Source organism: Electrona antarctica (assembly GCF_951216825.1).
Source record: "Electrona antarctica genome assembly, chromosome: 8".
Lineage (NCBI taxonomy): Eukaryota > Metazoa > Chordata > Actinopteri > Myctophiformes > Myctophidae > Electrona > Electrona antarctica.
The window spans coordinates 19,304,105-19,324,749 of NC_136789.1; the positions used below are offsets into that span (position 1 = coordinate 19,304,105).

A 20,645-nucleotide genomic window follows, 5' to 3' on the forward strand; every position below is an offset into this window, starting at 1 on the left:
ACAGGGAAACTTACATTAATTACAGTGGCCATAAAACAGAGAGTGGATTGACACGGCAGGAGGGGTGGTTGAATGATGAATTGAACAAGGTGGACCCTCTTGTAAACAAGTGTAATGCTTTATTGGGTCCGGTCGTCCACTCACAGTTAACGGTCTTTGTATTGAGTTGTGCTTGAAATGTACTGTAATTCTGCAAACTGTTAATAAATATTTCAATCAATCAAAAGCACCGAATATGGGTTAGAGTTACTTTACATGATTATAGATTTGTATTTTGTCAGTTTTTACTAGTGTTACAGTTTATTAGTGTCACGTAATGTAATGTCAGGATTTCCTGACATAATTAACCCAGTTAACCCAAGAATACAAAACATAATGGTGTGTTTACTCGATCAACACATTAATTACATTAGCCAGAATTTATATTTTACTATCAAAAGACACAGACAGACCAGACCCTCTTGTGGCTATATCCTCTAGCCCAGGGACCACTGGTGGTCCTTGAGGGGGTTCCAGGTGGTCCCCAGCTAAATGATGGAGCTGGTAACCAAATACACCTTTAACTCTTGAGAGCATAAAATGAAACCAAATGGGGGGGTCCATTTGGTTTCATTTTACGCTCTCAAAAGTTAAATTATTGGTAAAAATCAGCATAAGTTAATTTGCAATAAGTCTACACATTTACAGATTGAGAGGTCATGTTACAGCATGGGAGTCAGGAGGAAGAAGAGAATGTTGTACATGCAAGAGGTGACAGCAGGTTCAAAGAAGTATCTGGACTTGGTTGATGCTGAATGTATGTTTTTAAGATGAACTGATGACCGATACCGTTGTTGATATTAAACTATGGTGTTGTGTAAAATGATAACATTGTTTGACCGCAGAAGTTTTATTATGATCCGAGTAAAGCCGGAGGTTTACAGGTAAACACAGCACACATAACTGATGTAAGTCTATTTAGTACACATACAGTTTATTGCGGTTATCTAAGATAGTCAAAGGGCTATCTTAGATATAACCCTCAATAACCTCATACCTGCACAACTACTTCTCCAAAGTGAGTGACACCCACAGCCACAATACTAGAGGAAGTGACAAATGTGGAATGCCCTGACACCATCCCTTTAAAAAAAAATGGGTATGACAGTATAATTTTGCCTTAATTAAATGTTTGCAGATTTGTCTGGTCTCGTCAAGTGTGACAGAGAATAAATTGTACTTATGACTCTCACTGACCCTGGCTGTCTTCTGCACAAACAAGATATGGACGCGAGCACGCACGCACGCACAACACTTGCATTGTCTCGTGTGTCTCTATTGATGTGTGCCAGAGGTTTCCTCCAAGCATATGCTGCATATCCCAATGCAGCGGGAGAGAGAGAGAGATCATACAGAGACAGATTAACACAGACTATAAGAGTGTGAGAGGGAGAGAGATAGAACTTTGGTCTTTTCTGGGCCCTGGGGGAGCGGGTTCTTCCTCCTGCCTAGCGCTACAGTAAATAGAATCCACTGAGAGTGGTCCTGACTCTGCAGTTTTACATAAACAAGAGGAGACGGAGATGCCACGCTGACTTCTACAGGTGGACCGAAACCACAGGGGATATTTTAGACTGGACAGGATGACGAATAGATAAAATAGGAGAGGAGACAGAAGCAGATGGACACAGAGAAAAGAGAGTGGGTGGGTTAGCAGAGAGAGAGAGAGAGAGAGAGAGAGCAGGAGATATATGATATGGGACAGGATCACGAGGAGATACTGCAAATAGGAGAGGAGACAGTCACAGAAGCTCTCCTCCTACAGAGGAGGAGAGCAAGGGGGTATAGAGTGAGACTGTTACAAACTGCAAGGTTAACTTCCCCTCCGCTCCACAAGGAGACTCGACAGTGGTTCAGGAAGTACCTGTGGCAGTGCCTCACCGTTACCAGACTGTTGACTCTCGCAATTTCCAAATGCTTCATCATACAGTCTGGACCAACGGAAGAGCTATCATGAGTAAGCGATAAAGCCTCCTCCCCACTACCGTTTCGTCTTTACAGTCGCATAAGAAAAAGTCCTTCTGCACACCTACAATGGACAGGTGTGTCGGATAACTGGAACTGAGAAGTAGAGAAAAAGAATCCCGCACACTGTCTTCACTTGAGTTTAGATTTTATTGAGCAATGTTTTTACAGTCGCGCAAATTTATTCTAATATAAATAGAAATCATCTAAGCATATATAGCTTGTTGCTTAGCAGAAAAGAAAATACAACAATAAAATGTAAAGATATTTTAAAATATATTTTTGTGAACGGAAATGGCAGCTTCCTTACTCAGCTCATGGGGGCTTCCAGACCTTCCAGACTCTATATAGCATTCAGAGATTGCACTGCCTGACTACACTGCCTGACTACACTGCCTCCCTCACTTCCTCCCAATAAAGCAGGCCTGGATGCTCACTTGTCCCTTTATCTCCAACCACACAGCCACCTTTGTTTGCTGTATGCATGATGCTGATGTTTGCCTATGCAATATAAAATGTATAATATGATCTAAAGGCAATACTTTATAATTTAATGTTTATATAGAGAGATATTATAACTTGATTCCTTTTCTTTCTTTATTTGTAGAACCATGGCAATCATCATGTGAACCCGATGTCAATGATCTTTCTTCATTATCTTGCAAAATAAAACTGGATAATTGAAATCCCTGTTTCCTGGAGGTTTGTGGCTCCAGTTTGAACTTTAAAACCTAGCAGAGACAGACAGACAGGACTTATTTTGTGTCAAGTGTGTTTTTATTTCCCCTTGTGTTATTATGTATACTATACCAGCTCCAAAAGTATTGATGATAATAATAATATGGTAAATGTTTTCTAAACGCTACCAATATGTATTGTATAATTTGTATTGTATGTATTATAATTATGTATTATTGATTAATTATGTATAATGGATGCTAAGTCTCCTGGGGCTTTTTGTGCCATCCTTTTACCATGACTTTTGACTGTACTAGCTGTATGTGAACAAACCTGTTAATTAATGAATAAAGTAATCAATCAATCAATCATTGAATCCCGGTACTAGTGTGAGCTTGTAGATTGGCAATTTTCGGCAGAATCTATGCCCTGAATAATTGTAGTTTGTTTTGCTGTCACAGAGCAGCCACTGACAGATTTGGGAAAGGGAAAGATAGACTGATAGACTGACAGATATATAAACAAACCTTTCAAATGTCAGCAGTTGCCACAATTCAGTACAGAACAGTTTGGGAAAAATACAAATTAACAATTGCAATACTGTGTGTGTGTGTGTGTGTGTGTGTGTGTGTGTGTGTGTGTGTGTGTGTGTGTGTGTGTGGAGCTCGTTTATTTTTATTGATTGATTTTGATTGATTATTTTGTGGAAAGCCGGGAGACAATACATTCTGAACAGAACCTTATTTTTATTGGCCAGTTCAACCCAGTTGTGAGAGTTTGCACGCACGCGCACGCACGCACGCATGCACGCGTCATCGTACGATGGTGTCATGCACCACAAATAGCCAATCTACAAGCTCACACTGTGTCTGGTTGCACCGCGTTGTAAATCTGCCTTACGATGGACTGAGAAGTCGCACATTGAATTATTATTAGAACTCTATGGCAGGGTGTTTTGAGTTTAAATGCTGGTTCGTAATGGACCCGACTTTCGGGCTCCATCCATAATATATATATCCCTCCAGTTCCTTTCTCAATGAAATACACACGTAGTCGCATGATATCAGAGCCGAACAACACAAACCGTTGCCAATGGTGACATCCGTGTACACAAACTGGCTCTGTCGTATACGAAGTTTTGAGGTTTGAATAGCACACTTCTGTCGTCGTGACAGACCACAGACAACAGATTCTTGCCGTTCTTTGCGTACCAACAAGAACTGTTGGAATATATATATATATTTCTGTTGAGATATCCTTTGATTATATCCTCTTCAATTATATTGTTATATCCATTAATCTTAAAAAGTGCCAATTAGTTATGGCATAGTGTGATAATATAGTTTTACTGAATATTATGAGTATATTATGTTATTGTGTGTCTATGCTTGAACACTTGACCCACATTATTAGTTGTAGGTTGTCTTCCCAACAGAATACCACATGAAGCAGTTCATTCAATCAAGACATGTTGTAGTGGCAGCGGTGGCCGAACGGATTGCGGAGCGGTCTTGATACCGGAAGGTCGCCAGTTCGAATCAGCGGTCCGACACGTTACAATTACCACCGCTGAAGTGCCCTTGAACAAGGCATTGAACCACTACGATGAAATGTTCCATGAGCAGGGCCTGGCTGGAAACAAGTTCTTGAGCTTAGCCCAGATACCCTGGGTAAATATAGTAATCATTACATACTGTGACAATGTATAGTAGTTATCCTCTCACAGGGCAAAAAGCCCCATGCAGTCACACCAGGCCAGAAATAGGCGCCTCTCAGGAAGTATTGAGAAACGAACATACATCCATAGCAACTCAAGTGTTCAAGCGATGACTGTTAACCCATTAGTTCCCATAATTCTAAAGGCTGTGTTGTCTTCTTCCTCTTTAGGTTGAAAATGGCTATATTATGACCAATATATCACCCCAAGGAAGAGCAGAAATTTCCGAGAAGGGGACGCACAGAAATGATGATTCATTGGAATTTCCCTTGCGTTGTTAAAACGTATATATATATATATATATACACTTGGTGACTATGTATTGCTGAGAGGGAGAGCATTTTGGACGCCCAGAGATCTCTGTAACTCATTCTATTATTCAATCTGTAATATTTTATCTTTATGCAATTTGATTAACTACATGTTAACCTTAATACTCTTGTCCGCTCTTAACTTCACCAATTTGTTTGTTGTCGTTGTGGCCCCTAGGGATTATTTGGGTCAAAAAGTTAAGCATTACAACTCTGAAACAATACCACCCCCCATTTAAAAATGTACAGACATTCAATCCCATGTAAGAATGCCTAAACACTGTTCTGTGCATGTAACAGTAAGAGGACAGCAGAGGGCGCTTTGAGGCTTTGTGAGTTTGTTACATGTATGTGTATGTATATATATATGTGGGCAGATACAACAAGCTGATGGGGCATATGAAGGCCTCCAAGCAGCTGAAGCAGTACGTCAACAAGATCATCGAGTGCACTTTCAGGAACAATGCCTGGGTCTTCATGAGACAGAGGACGGACAAGAGTTTCCCCAACTCCTATGCCACGGCTATGGCCGTGTGGAACAGCATCCAGGATCCCGTCACAAAGCACATGCTTTTGGAGTTGTTGGACCACTGTCCCCAGGGAATGCAAACACAGAACCTGAAGCACCCGGCAGACCTGAACTCATGCCCCCCTCTTCCAAAGAGACCCAACCATGCTATCCTGTAAACATGGGACCCACATGTTCCACATGTCTGTTCATGTGGCGAGTGCGTTGCAGAAGGTCCATTTTAGTTTTTAGTTTTGCTTTTTTGTTTTTGCTGGCATGATGCATCATTGATGATGCATCATCATCAAGGTCAAGGTCAAGGTCAAGGTAAACTTTATTGTCCACGGGGGAAATTTGTCTTGGGCTTTCACCCCAGCTACAGCCACACATAAAACATCAATGACAAACAACAACATTACACAATTGCACACATGCATGTGGATAATCTAGCCTCACACAGTTACTGCTGTTTCAGAGCCTCGTTCAACATCTTAGGTGATGCTGGTACAAACGATTTTTTAAATCTGATGTACTTCCACTTTGGTTCTTTGTATCTTCTCCCAGAGGGCAGAAGTACAAACTCGCCATTTAAAACATGGGTAACATCACTGACGATTCAATATGATGTCATAGTTTACTGATATCATATTCTGGCCTCCAAATACTCTTATAATTGATACTGACTGCACTACGCTTCTAGCGATGGACTTGCCCCATCATCATCATCCATGAAACAATGCAATTGCATTGATCCCACATATACGCAAACATAACAGACTCGATATAACAACTATTTGAAATGGCCATGCAGATGGTGATTTATACTGTACACCGAGCACCTATAGGATCCCCTTCTCTCTCCCCCTTCTGTATCTCTCCACCCTCTGTATCTCTCCACCCTCTGTATCTCTCCCCCCTCTGCCGCTGATAACGGGTGTCCTCTATGGCACACCCGTAGTTTGTTAATCACTTTTGATGCAGTAATGGTCTTAGTGTCCGTATTAAAAGTCCTTAAATTGCCATTTAGCTGTCATTTGGAACCGCCCTGCCTGACCCACAGGTTGAGAGAACCACTGCTATAGCGGAGGAGTTCTTTCTAATTGTATTTTTAGCAGTTTATCCTTTTGTGTACAATTCGAGAACCAGTCTGACATAATTATATGCTGCTGTGCATTTATTGTGCACAAGAGAGAGAGACAGAGAAAAGGAGCGAGCTAGAGGAGATAGAGATAGATAAAATGCACGTCACCAGGAATAAACTAATATAATTGTATCTTTAATTAACTAGAGGAAGAAATAGAGTCCGCAACACTGGTATATGAAAAACTCTTCTTAACTCTTCTTATTAATTCAACGTTTCGATCACTGGGATTCTTCAGGAATGATCGTGAATCATTCCTGAAGAAGATCCCAGTGATCAAAACGTTGAGCTGAGTTTTTCATATACCAGACTCTATTTCTTCCTCTTGTACTACTGCCATTTGTCCAGCACATGGGCTAGAGTGGAGGTGCATCCTCTATTACCTTTATCTTTAATTAACTACCCATGCACTCAGTCTCGCACACATGCTTTGTTTTGTTTGTTGGCAAACTGTGATCTAAGCCCATTAAATGAGTTCCCCAGGCAAGGAGGCATACTGTATATGAGTAGGCGGGTTGCACACTGTAGCTATGCAGGCCTTGCAGGGTAGACAGAACATCTGTAATAGCCTCACTGATTTGGCATTCTGAACACACAACCACATGTGGTTATCTCCATCTCATCTCTCAGTAAAGGTTCCCAGTATATACGCACGCACGCACGATTTTTTAAATCTGATGTACTTCCACTTTGGTTCTTTGTATCTTCTCCCAGAGGGCAGAAGTACAAACTCGCCATTTAAAACATGGGTAACATCACTGACGATTCAATATGATGTCATAGTTTACTGATATCATATTCTGGCCTCCAAATACTCTTGTAATTGATACTGACTGCACTACGCTGAAGTAATTAATTACTTAATATATTCCTCAGCCTAGTAGGAAAGTCTGTGAAAGATTTCACGTGAATTGCATGCTGCGTTCATGATTTGAGGCTTTTCGTTCAAAACAGGCCAATCCTGCAAACTTTGAAAGCCAATGTTAGCCAATTAGGACGGAATATGAAATATCGGACAGATCCAGCGGATTCGACCGCTGGATTGAATAGGCGAAATCATCCGTTATCAGCACCTTCGAATAGGGCCAATATGGCCATACTGGCATACTCACCCTTGGCTGAACGTGTCATAGTTGGCTCCCCATGCCTTCGGCCTGGTGGAGACAACTACTGTACGCCCCCAAGGTCACAACGTGACTTGTAGCCCCGAGTTGGGATAATAAAGAAAACAGACTTTTCATGTACAGAATTCAAAGATCATTTAACCACTATACTTTACTATACTATACTACTAATTCCCTGTTGACCGGGGTTAATTAGGTTGAAATATTAAGACACATGTATGGCAGTTGTTAGTGTTGATACATACAGTATGATAGCTTCATTGAAGCTACAACATATCAAAAACTGCTGGAATCAGTGATCGGCATGCAGGAAGGCCCGAGTTGTGGACTATTAAATTGGTCCTGGCTTGTTATGACAGTCACTGTTTCACTGTTTCATATCACTGTGCCAATCCTATTACTGTATGAAACACAGCACTGATTGATTGGCTCACTTGGCTGCTGTGAAAGGGATCTTTTGGACGAGGGTTACAATGTTTGTTGTTCCAAAAGTGGGCAGTAGTCTCGTGAACAGAACGGAATGAATAGCTATATTCATATTTTGTCCACTAGTGCAGTGGTTCCCAAACATTTTCATGTCAAGGACCCCCAAATTGACACTTATTAGACCACGGACCCCCATAAAAACATATGCCAGGGACCCCCAATGTCCCCCATAAGACAACATTTGTACGGCTCTAGCAGTGATTCTCAACGCATTTAATTTCAAGGACCCCCAGTTTGACATGCATTAGTCTACGGACCCCCATTGAATGGCATTTTTATCTCTGGGACCCCAATTATATTGTAAAATCAATGTTAAATGTACAAATGGAACCAAATGGACCCGTAAGGGTCCATTTGGTTCCAAACTATCATTTAGCTGGGGACCCCCTGGAACTCCTTCAAGGACCCCTGGGGGTCCCCGGACCCCACTTTGGGAACCACTGCACTAGTGGGATCCAAAATGACATGATGACATTATTCATGGCATGAATTGAAAATTATGGATATGGCCATTATTTTTTAATACCAAATTAAAATCTCCGACACTCAGATGTTCTGTTCGGCAGTTTAAAAATTACGGCTGGCGAAGCACTGAGATTCCCCCCAAGTTCTAACACTTGCCGCTTCAGTGACAGTGCACGTATCTACATTTGCAATGCAATGTCATCCGTAGCAAATTACATTTTCAACATCTATCGCCCAGCCCCCCACCCCACCCCCACCCCAAACACAGACATACTATGAACCAAAGATAGAAAAACAACAAAACCGACCTTCACAGCAGCAACACCTTGGTCTAGAGTATAAACCACAACATAAATCAAGTGACAGACTAATAAATGTTCAATTTATTGCTGCACACAGTGACTTATCTGCAGAAGAAGCTTGACGTTAGGGTTAACCACGGCCATAAATAATAACTCTGCTACCTAATCTGCCACCTCAAAAAGAATGTAAGAGACTGGGTGAACACCTGCGTGGCGTGCCAAGGCTCCAAATTGCATCGCCACACCAAAGCGCCGTTCCCGGTATGTAGGCCGGCCGCCCTACGGACCAATTATATGAAGGTGTGTTGAAAATGGATGAAGCCATCCTTTAACTGAATAAAAAATATTATTTTACTACTACTACAAAAATACCCTCACTGAAACGGTATTCTGTGTTTACAGAACAAGCTACAATGATAGAAAGAATGTCCCTATAGTTGTAGTCTACGTACAGTAGGTTTAGTCACAACGCATCGTGATAGCCTTTTGAATATCACCCACTACCACATTACACTAAAAAAAAAACTATACAAAACTATGCAACACACACACAAAACTATGCAACACACGCGCGCGCGCCCGCCCACCCACACACCCACACACACACACACACACACACACACACACACACACACACACACACAATAGGAGAACAGCCAGTTACAAAGTGCCTACACAGCAGAACATTGTTTTTCACAGTATAGTTGGCATACTGGTCTGACACAGCGGACATAAATCATGCATAAAGGAAACAACGTCTCGTCCAAATTGAGCCGCTTCCTATAATAGCTGATAACCTTGCAAACTGTTTGGCCCTCCTTTTGGAGAGGCCAGCCATCTGTCCCTCAAAACCAACGTGTACACGTGTCCTAGTGTGTGTGTGTGTGTGTGTGTGTGTGTGTGTGTGTGTGTGTGTGTGTGTGCCTGCGTGCACCAGGTTGAGAAATTACTGAATAGTATGTAAGCCCTATTTTATACGTTTATTAATTTATAATAGGCTACTTTACAGTTTACTGTTCTACTGTTTGAAGTAAATTCCCGCCGTCTAGTAGTTTGCATATCCAGTTGCCGATCCAATTCAATGTCTATATAATTATGGAGATTCCAATATTCACTGTATGGACATACTGATGACATCAGGGATCTCCCTACAGTACTGTACTGTAAGTGGGCATAAAAGGGACAAGGACCGACAGATACAGAGATCTCCATATGGGCACAAAAGACAGACAGACAGACAGACAGACAGACAGACAGACAGACAGACAGACAGACAAAGCACTCGGGGTGCTTTGCCACTATGTCTCAGACAGATTGGTCCCCATTAAAGAGACACCGGCAGACAGACAGTTACAGTGATCTGCATACTGTATGTGGCCACACAGAGACGGTTACAACTCTGACAACAGTCAACGGGTATAACGGGTATTGCATAACAGGGTTAACGGGTATAACGGGTATTGCATAACAGGGTGGGGCATGCATCCGCTATTTGCTGCGTTCCGAACTTCGGACATCATTGCCGAGTCGGTTGGTGGCGGTGCCCAACGGTGCAGTGGACAGGACACCACCTATCCCCTTTGACCAACGGTGCAGTGGACAGGACACCACCTATCCCCGTTCTTATTTGGGTTAGCTTGGTATTAACCCATTTGGTGGCGGTGCCCACCGGTGCAGTGGACAGGACACCACCTATCCCCTTTCTTATTTGGGTTAGCTTGGTATTAACCCGTTTTGACCTGAGATCAGATTCTAAAAATGTCTTCTACAGTCTGACAGTTTTCTGAAAAAGCTGTTTCTATGTCAGTGGTTCTTCGATTTTTCAAAAATAGCAGACCTACAAGCTCGCTATGAGCTTGTAGATCTGCTATTTTTCAATAGCTAAAGCATAACATAATGCTAACACCAAAAGGGGTTCCCGCCCAAAACGGGTTAAGTGAGTTATAAATAGTTATAAAATAGTGTTCCTATCAAAGATTCAGCATCATGCCTCTTCCTTTCCTTCTGAGCAGGGATCCAACAGTTAATATTTATGAAGCAAGCTACTGAGGTGAAGTTACATTATGAGAACAATGTGAACAATCTGTCCACCCACAGTTTCGTCCATGGCCAATGGCCATACCCAGCTGCCTGTCTGAAACCCAATCACCAGAGAGAAACAGCAACCAGCCGGAGGCGTGCAAGCCACTGTCATACAATTGACACTAAGTTATTCACCATCTTCTGTATCCATTTGTCTTGAAGAATCACAACTGTGCGAATTGTGAGCAGTGCAACTATACATTGTTATAGTTACAGTGTGTGTGTGTGTGTGTGTGTGTGTGTGTGTGTGTGTGTGTGTGTGTGTGTGTGTGTGTGTGTGTGTGTGTGTGTGTGTGCGTGTGTGTGTGTGTGTGTCTGACCCCAATTAGCTGACTGCTCAAAAGAGCTGCAGAGGTCAATAGGTCATACTTGGATGGACATAGGGACCGATAGACTTGGCACTGCTAAAAAAAAACCATTATGTTTGCTCTAACTGAACAGTGTTATATTGCTGCAGGAGTGCCATTAATAGTACTTCATAAACTGCATGGGTAGCTTTCATCGGCTGACCTTGCTGGTCAGCTGATGTTGCAGTTGGCTAGCCTATAGAGAGAACCCATTCCAGAATTGTATTTCAGAACCACTTCATGTTTAAATTAAGCAGGAACAATTGAGGGATGCATTGCTGGGGTTATTGCACGGACAAGCACAATAACAGCGTATTACGGTTCCAGCACCCACACTGACAAGGTGAAAACTTTCTTATTTAACTAAATCTCACGCCCTCTTTTTATGTTGAAAATTGTATTATAATCTATGTTGATGACACCCCAGGGCATATTGTGCATTATTATTGCGTTATAGGTCTGCAGTTGTATTATTGCATATTATCTGTCATGACTAACCATATAGTAAATATATTGGAAGGTGCAATATTAAAGGTGTAGTGAAACGGAAATGGTGGTCATTTTATTTTTAAGTTTTAGCTTGAAACGCTGGCTGTGAAGTTTCTGAACCAATCAGAGCGTTGCATCCCTCCAGGCCATGGGTCCTATAGGTCCTCTCATGCACGCACATATGCACAGTGGTTTGTTTACAAAGTGACAGAGAGACGGCAGCAAAACCAGGGGATTTTTTTCTAACCTTTACACAACCTATTTTAGCGTGATTATTAGGTTGAAAACGAGTAATACACTGTCTGGATGTCATCTTGAATTGGATTAAAAACTGAGGATTTCTGTAAATAGTAGCACCTGTGTTTGGACGGATGCGCTAATATGGGAATCAAACTGTGGTGAGCTTAATTTTTATTGGCTTTTATTGATATGGGCCTCGACACGGAATCACGCAGCACGTTTTCATTTCCAGGAAGTAATTCTTTTTTTATGGACATCCATTGTTAGGTATGCCCATATGATGACCACGGATATGGTCTAAAAGTGTGAATGTATTTTTCATTTCACTACACCTTTAATACATATTTGACTACACAGTGGTTAAGGTACAATAAGGCTAACCTGACTCCGCCAGATGGGGCAGCAGAGAGTACACTGGGTTCCCCCCTCCTGCTCCCATCTGGGAACTCTCAGGCAGACTTGATGCCCGGCCACAAAACGGCCTGGCCAATCAGCAGCAGCTATCCCGCCTCTAGCTGCTGCTGATTGGCCAGGCCGTTTTGTGCCGTATTTGTACAATAAGGCACCTATAGATGAGTGTATCCTCCATGCTTTTTTTTCCTTTTAAAAAAAAAAAAAACCTTTTCTGTAATAATAAAAATCACACCCCTGTGAAGTGAGCGGTGCAACTGTTCTCTACAGTTGCACAACTGTAGAGAACAGTTGCACCGCTCACTTCACAGGGGTGTGATTTTTATTATTACAGTAGAAGTTTACAGACCAAACTGTAAATAAAAGCTTTACATGACTTTCTGCCTCAGTCCGTATATAGCGAGCTGTAGTGAATAAGTAGAGAACAGAGTTGCACCGCTCACTTCACAGGGGTGTGATTTTTATTATTACAGTAGAAGTTTACAGACCAAACTGTAAATAAAAGGTTTACATGACTTTCTGTCTCAGTCCGTATATAGCGAGCTGTAGTGAATAAGTAGAGAAGTAGAGTTGCACCGCTCACTTCACAGGGGTGTGATTTTTTATTATTACAGTAGAATTTTTTTCCTTATGAAAGCAGAGAGTCTGTTTCATACGGTATATAGTATTTATATGTCGCTATAGGCCTTATTTTGTGAATATTGAGGAGTTCACGTCCATGTCTTCTCTGAAGTTATCTGGTGGGCACAAGCTGCATTCAATAACCAATTACTGTCAAATTGTAGATGGGATCAATGTGTACTGTTTTCCTCGTAAAAGTACACATTCAGGGCTTTCATTCGGTGTATAGGATGTATAGGATATTTATTGTGTTCATTTTTATATCTGCCTGTCAATGTCTCTGACTTTAAACCATCCATAACTCTGCTCGCTGTTCAAGATAACCACTTCCAGGCAAAAGCAGGTGTTGCAAAAAGGTCAATATCTCCAGAATGGAACATGGTAAAATCAAAATGTATTTTTTAAATTGAAGTGGACAAGTTCAGCTTTCTTTTGATGTATGCGTGTGATTCTCGCTATAAGAGAACATTTTGCTGTGGGCCCCCGAACAAGGGCTTCGTGCAATGTTAAACGGTAGCAACATCAAAATAGGCCTGGGGAGATTCTGTAGCAATCAAAGTGTTAAACCTTCTTGGCTAAGCATTCTCTACTGAAGCCATCTGCTCCATCTCTTCTTGTCCTAAATGTCAGTAAAGAGTCAGTCCCTCCTCTCCCCCTGCACTTCCTTTGTGGATGAGGAAGGGAGAGTATTCAGAGTGAGTGAGTATAAACACCACACGTCCTCATCTTGCCCAACACCTCTGTTTTGACTGTGGTGCAATACCTCCCTTTGTTCCGCTAGACTCTCAGACACGTGAACATTGTTTTCTAGAGAGGAAACACCCGACCGTGTCAACATAGAACCCTCATATCATTGCTATCGGGCAGACACCTTGTATCTCCATTTATTTATCCGTAAATGAATGCCCATGTTGCCAATGGCGTATGCATTTGAGTTAATAAACTTCCTTGGTTTGTTTATTACTGGATGATCTATGACCCTGCCTCAACCAATAATTTAAAATAATCCAGAGTTTATATATCACCAGTTAATACAGATTATTTTTCATTAACATTAATTTAATTATAAGTAATCCCTAAATTACACCTACTATGCTGATCTATGATCTCACAACACGTTCAAGCTCACAATGTGTTGCATCGCAACACAGCTCAGAGCGGCTATTTTCAGTAATATTTAAAAACGTTCAAAGTGAAAGTGGTTGAGTGCATCTGTGGAATTTTTACCAATATAACCATCATGCCAAAATAACAAAAAGAGAGAGAGAGAGAGAGAGAGAGAGAGAAAGAGAGAGAGAGAGAGAGACTGCATGAGAGGAGAAGAGACACCAAGAAAGAGAAAAGACAGAAGAATAGAGGGTATGCGCATGCATAAATCGAGTGGCAAGTTTGTGGCCTTTGAGTTTAACGTTTTTTAATGCAATCAGATAGAACTTTTCAGTTTTGATGTATGGGCTGTCAAGGCCAGAAAGTAGTTTTTGCCACTCAGTAGGCGTTCCCGCATAACTTCCGGGTATGATGTTGATGTCATGTGCATGCCCTCTATAGAAAATAAAAAGGTGGGTGAGTATAATTCTATGAAAATTAAAACAGAGACCGCAAGAGATAAAACATGATGTTTCTCCAGTCTCTCCTCCTGTTGATCATGTTGTGCTGCTCGACACAAGGTAAGAATCCCTCTAATACTACTACTACTATTACTACTAATCATCATCATCATCGTCGTAAATAATTAATCATATTCTGCATTAAAATAATAATAAGAAACATATTCCTGAAACAAACTAAATTATATAAGTTGGATTTCATTTAAATGTCCTGTGAAACTGGTCCACTGTAAAGCTCAGGGACAACACAAATTCTGATATGAGCTCAGATTCAGCAATAATTTACCACATCATATTCTGCTCTTTAAGAACTGGAAATATGTCTGATAGAATTACACTCATTGGCATCCGTCAGTCTCCATAGTCTCGAGAGACTATGGAGTCGCGCTTTGGCTCTTCTGATAGAATTATTGCTATGGATTTGCTTGAAGGCAAGTTTGATCAAAATGGAAAATATCTTCTGACATTCAACATGATTAGTTGGGAGATGGGACAGATGGTGGCTTTGATCAGAATTCTTTGAGGGAAAAAGGCGACATCTTTCACTTTGAAACGGTTGTGGTGTTGAAATTTAGATTCTTATGATGTGCTGCTCTGCAGGAGACTTTATCAATGTAGGCCTAATTCATGGCGGCTAGACTGGTGCAATAGCGATCCACATGATTAATGTATTAGAGACTTGCACTGCAGTGACGGCAAAAAGATTTTGCAGAAGTTGATCAGTTTCTTAACAGTGTCTAGATTCAGATTAGCTGTCACTATAAGATGCACTGTTCAGGTACATATGTGACAATTTTACTTTGGGAAGTTTAACTCAAAGAATACAAATTAAAAAGACAACCTAAAAGCACAAAAAAGAAAATAAACAAAAAGTCACCAAACATGTGTAGTGCATGAGTGAACATGTGTAGTGTCATTATTTCCATTTAGGTTGGCAAACCTAAATGGTGCATTACCGCCACCTACTAGACTGAGTGTGGAAACAGTGTTGTTGTCAGGGGGGGAGGGTGGAGGTCGGGGAGAAGCAAACCACGCCTACTATATTTAGGAGACCATTTGTAGGCTTTGTGTACCATTTCGCCTCTAGTGGCTCCAATGAAGTTGGCCCATCTTCATACATAAACCATCTTTGATATAGCCCAAGAGGGGCCAACTTTGCATTACTTCCTGTATCTGCGTGAGGTGGGCGGTAACATTATTAGGAGACAGGAAGAATGTTGGAGTTTATTCATTTCCAATGGGAGAGTGAACCATTCCTTAGCTCCATGGTCACTGAACTAAATACTGGACCCAATCATCACAAGGCACACAATATTTCCAAGATATTCATACTAAAATGCTTTCTTTTAGCAAGACAAATCAGGAGAAACTCTACATTGTTATCGACCTTTCTTTATCCCAGCAACAAACGCGATATTTGAGAGGAGATTTGGGAGGAAGCCTCTCTCTGTCCATCTGCAATTTGACGGACAACACATAGGGGGCTCTGGCCCCATATTTAAGATGAGAATATGTGATATATGAATATTATAACGTGAAATGAATGGACATATTAAAAGTGAAATAATGATGCAATATTGCCATATTGCCAGATGTGAGTCATGGCTGTGTCTGTTTTTGTGTGTGTGTGTGTGTGTGTGTGTGTGTGTGTGTGTGTGCGCGTGCGTGCGTGTTTATTATTCTCTAGTTATTCTTTTCATTATCATTTATATTTAGTTTAGGCTTTGTATATTATATCCTTATCCTGTATATTTGTACTCATAAACATAACTCATTTCTAATAACTCTTGTCCCGCATCTTTACTAAATACATTTCTTCTCTATTTGTTGACTTTGACCAATTTGCATACAGTTCATTGACGTTTTGAGCGATCCTCTCGCAAACCCCCCATATTGAATATCACTGTGCTATGAACTGTGGGTAATTCCTCCAGGCGATCCTCTCGCAAACCCCCCATATTGAATATCACTGTGCTATGAACTGTGGGTAATTCCTTCAGACAAAGTCTGCAGAAATACACACTGCATAAAAGAGCCCTTGTACACTTGGATTGATGGAGTGGATTTGAAATGGATTTGACAGTTGTCTGTAAACAGAATTGGGACTGGAGGTGGGCCAGAGAGACAAATTCAACTGGAAAGGATTTCCAGTCAATCATTGACTGCAAAGGAAAATGGTACAAAATATACTGGGGAACTCAACAGAAGATCAAATATGGAACGTAACCAGAAAGTACAACGCAAGAGTGAAATTATCTTACAAAAATTAAGCCAGCAAACAGCACAGAGAGATACAACAAAATAAACAGAGAGATATTCAACAGAGAACCACAAACCATTTTGATCAACAAGAAAAGCAATTGATCATGTTGGATACAGCAGACAATTGTATGCAATTTGCCCAAATGGGACATTTGCATTTTTTTCAAAAGAATAACTAGATGGTTTTGAGCATTTCTGATCTGCGAAAGCGGCTGAGAAAAATTGTAACCAAACCATAGAAAGATTAATTATGATTAATTCATTCTCCAGAATGAAAATAAGATCCTCCATCCTTGGTGTTGACTGTTGACCCAAACCTTTATGTTTGCATAGTTGTGAGCCCCTTCCTTTTCTTCTCCAGAATGAACCATCAGTGAATGTTAATTGGTATTAATTATGTACTTGTTTTGTTTTTTTCTTCAATACATATTTAGCTGCAACAACGATGAGACCTGACCAATCTGGCCAGTCTACTGAAACGTGTGCCTGCTCCCCGCTTGACCTGCAGCCCCTGCTGTCAGCGATGGGCATCGACCACAGCCAAGCTGTCCAGTGGAGGGCGGAGGTTCTGGCTCTCCTCTCTCAGCTGGTCTCGGTTCAGAAGGAGATTTCAGGAGGCCAGACGGAGGTGTCCAAGTTGCTGGGAACGCTGGGAGCTCAGGTGGGTCTGCCATATAGAGCAGTGGTTCGTTCTCAAACATTTTCATGGCAAGGACCCCCAAGCTGATATACATGGATTTGGCCACAGACCCCATCTGAAAATATATTGTGCCAGGCGGAATTATTCTAAAACATTCATAGATTCGAAAAAAAACCATCTACAACCTGTAGCATCGCAACTATGAAGTAGGGCTAGGCACCGGCGTAGCGTAGTGACGGCGGGTTGCGACAGCTTCAGGGGAAAGTTGATTAAGCAGTCTCCTCATAGAGCTTTTCAGTTCAAGTAGTAGTCTAAGTCCATCATTTATTCTGACCCCTCCCCGAAAAGGCCTAGCTGTCCTGACCCCGTATCCATCATTTATACATTATGGATAATATGGACTTAGACTGTTATTCGTCTCAACTGCTCATTTAACGTACATGTGTCCATCTCTATGGTTAATGTTGTCTTTCATCTGCACGTGACATGACCGCGCAATAGATGTGGATAGCAGTTGTGAAGAGTCTAGGCACCCGTGCTGGATGTTTCATCTTCAAATGCGTGTGCATTTGTGTTAATTTATGATAGGACAACTTCCCACCTGCACTCCATCTTGCCCTCTTGTTTGAAAGTCCGGATACTGCAGCTTCTGACGGGCGCCGTGAAGGGCCCTTCACAATAAAGTGTCTCCCTTTTACCTATGAATCTCATTCTTATTAGTTCGAGCCTAGCATGTGACATACTGCCCAAATAATCTAATCTCATTTAAAAATGTATTCATCTAAATGTCATTATAAATTAACTAATTCTGGCTGAACTTCCAGGGGGCCCAGCAGATTCTGGACACCCAGAATCTGGCTCGTCACCAAAGCCTTTTGGTAGAAAACCACCAGGCCTTACTGCTGCAGCTCTCTCGCATCCACACACAGCTACAGGACATGGCTAAGAATGCTGTCAGTGTCAGCCAATGAAGTCATCTGATGTTAACCTGCAACTGAATGAAATCATCTGACTACCTACTAGTGAATTAAATCATCTATTGTTAACCTACTAGTGAATGAAACCATCTCTTGTTAATCTACTAGTAAATTATATCATCTATTGTTAACAAGGGCATAACAGTGGCGGACATTTTCTGGTTCCATCGTTCCAGACCCCATTCATTTTTTCCCATAGAGATTTGGATTTCCAAAAATATTAATATCAATTATTGTAAGCCTAGACTCAAGCCATCCCGGATCCTGGTGAATCATGACCATAAAACATTTGATTAAAATTTGTATTTTTATATAAATATAGTATATAATATAGTATATTTTACTATAGTATAGTATATTTTATATATATGGTCACGATTCACCAGAATCCTTGGTGGCTTGCTACAAAATTGATATAAATATTTACTGCTATGAATAAAATGATCTACTGTTAACATGAAAGTGAATTAAATGATCTATTGTTAACATAAAAGTGAATGAAATTAATTATCTATTGTTAACCTACTAGTGAATGAAATCGTATTCCTACTAGTAATCTCTCAAGAACAGATTTCGAGCTGTGATGAAACAAACAGGGGTGCTGTTTTTTTCCCCCCATTTCTTTGCCAATGGGTTCCCAGATTGACCTACTAGTGAATGAAATCATCTATTATTAACCTGCTGAAAGTGAATGAAATCACATGGTGTGAACCAGCAAGTAGTCTCTTGGGCCAGAGCCGCCAGACTGTCGACTAACACAGTTTCTTCCATCATACAGTCTGCACAACAGAAGCACAGAAAATGTTTTCTTTTTTTGGTCCCCAGTACCGCCTCACTTCCATTTACTCTATAGATGCAGTCGGGCAAATTTGTCCTAATGTAAATCAAAATAATCTAAGCATATACAGTATAGCTTGCTGCTTAGCAGAAAGAAAAATGGAAAAACATGTTTTAAAGATGTTTAAAAACATTATGAAATCAGCTTTCAGGGGTCTCTCCAGTCTCTATAGCGTTCAGAGATTGCGTAATAATTTACCGGTAGGCTAGTTGTCTGGCTACACGAGACGAGACTAACATGCAAGTGAATGAAATCATTCAATGTTAACCTGAAAGTGAATTAAATCATATGATGTTAACCTGAAAGTGAATGAAATCATATGATGTTAACCTGAAAGTGAAAGTTGTTTTCTTATTGTCGTTAGATTTTCCTTTTTTATTTTATTTTCAAATCTTTTGAAATAATTGTAAAATAAAAATGAAGGAAATGAGTAGGAAATCTGATTAATGTATGTTTTAATTAATAGTCTTAAATTAGGTGTCAAATAAATGTTAAAGGTACAATTATTTGCGGAGTAGAAAAATAGAAATGTCTCAAAGTACTCAAGTATATGCACCTTAAAATTGCTCTCTATCCAAAAGTTGGAAAAAAATCACACCTGTGTGAACTGAGCGGTGCAACTATACATTTATATTTACTGTACTGTGCTCTGTATACTGCATTGTAGTCTACTGTACTCTCTACTGTACTTAGATTATTTTTGGAAAAACCATGTGGGGGTCCCCGGAACATCCAAACCCCCAGGAACACGTCCAGGGTGCCGGCCCGTTTCCGGGGAGCCGGCCCGTGTCCGAAACGGTCGAGAAATGACAGAGTTACCGTGTGGGGCTCCCCGGGGGGTCCGTGTGGGGGACCCCGGGGGGTCCCCGGAACATCCAGACCCCCAGGAACGTGCCCAGAGCTCGTACTGTAGTGTACTCTGTGCCACTTTACTCTGTGCTGTACGGCCACTTTAGCCGTAAAGCTTTCTGTGCTCAGACACAGAGACGGACACACATGCATGTATACACATACACACAGGAACACAGCTGTGTAATGGAGCGGAGGCACCGCTCAAAAACCCAGAAAGCACTCTCACCACCCCTGAGTACAGCAGCAGATGGCACACGGCCACTCAGTATGCACCACAAATAACTGCGTTCTACAAACAAAACACCCAATCATTCACATTTCATTAACTTGGACAAGTACTGATAGCTTCAACCTGTGTGCTAAGATACTGCATGAGCCCAATTGGCTTCAGCGGGTGTAAATCATTCCCTTGGGACAAGAAATATCCATGGAATTAAAAGCTAGCACACAATGCTCTGCTACGTCTGAGCTCTCATCAAACAGCTTTCTAAAACAGTTTCCACAACGCACGCCACTACAGTACCTTCAGCAAAAGAGCTAAGA

General features: G+C 41.2%; 1 protein-coding gene across 1 annotated transcript; it reads left to right on the forward strand.

Annotated features, from left to right (window-relative positions):
* The first annotated feature begins 14,349 nt into the window (after nucleotides 1-14,349).
* LOC306927820 (uncharacterized protein) lies at nucleotides 14,350-19,672 on the forward strand. Its single transcript, XM_079507673.1, has 3 exons — nucleotides 14,350-14,593; nucleotides 17,230-17,456; nucleotides 18,260-19,672. The coding sequence occupies exons 1-3, from the start codon at nucleotides 14,539-14,541 to the stop codon at nucleotides 18,404-18,406; spliced, it is 429 nt and encodes a 142-aa protein (XP_079363799.1). The 5' UTR covers nucleotides 14,350-14,538; the 3' UTR covers nucleotides 18,407-19,672.
* Nucleotides 19,673-20,645: the final 973 nt, after the last annotated feature.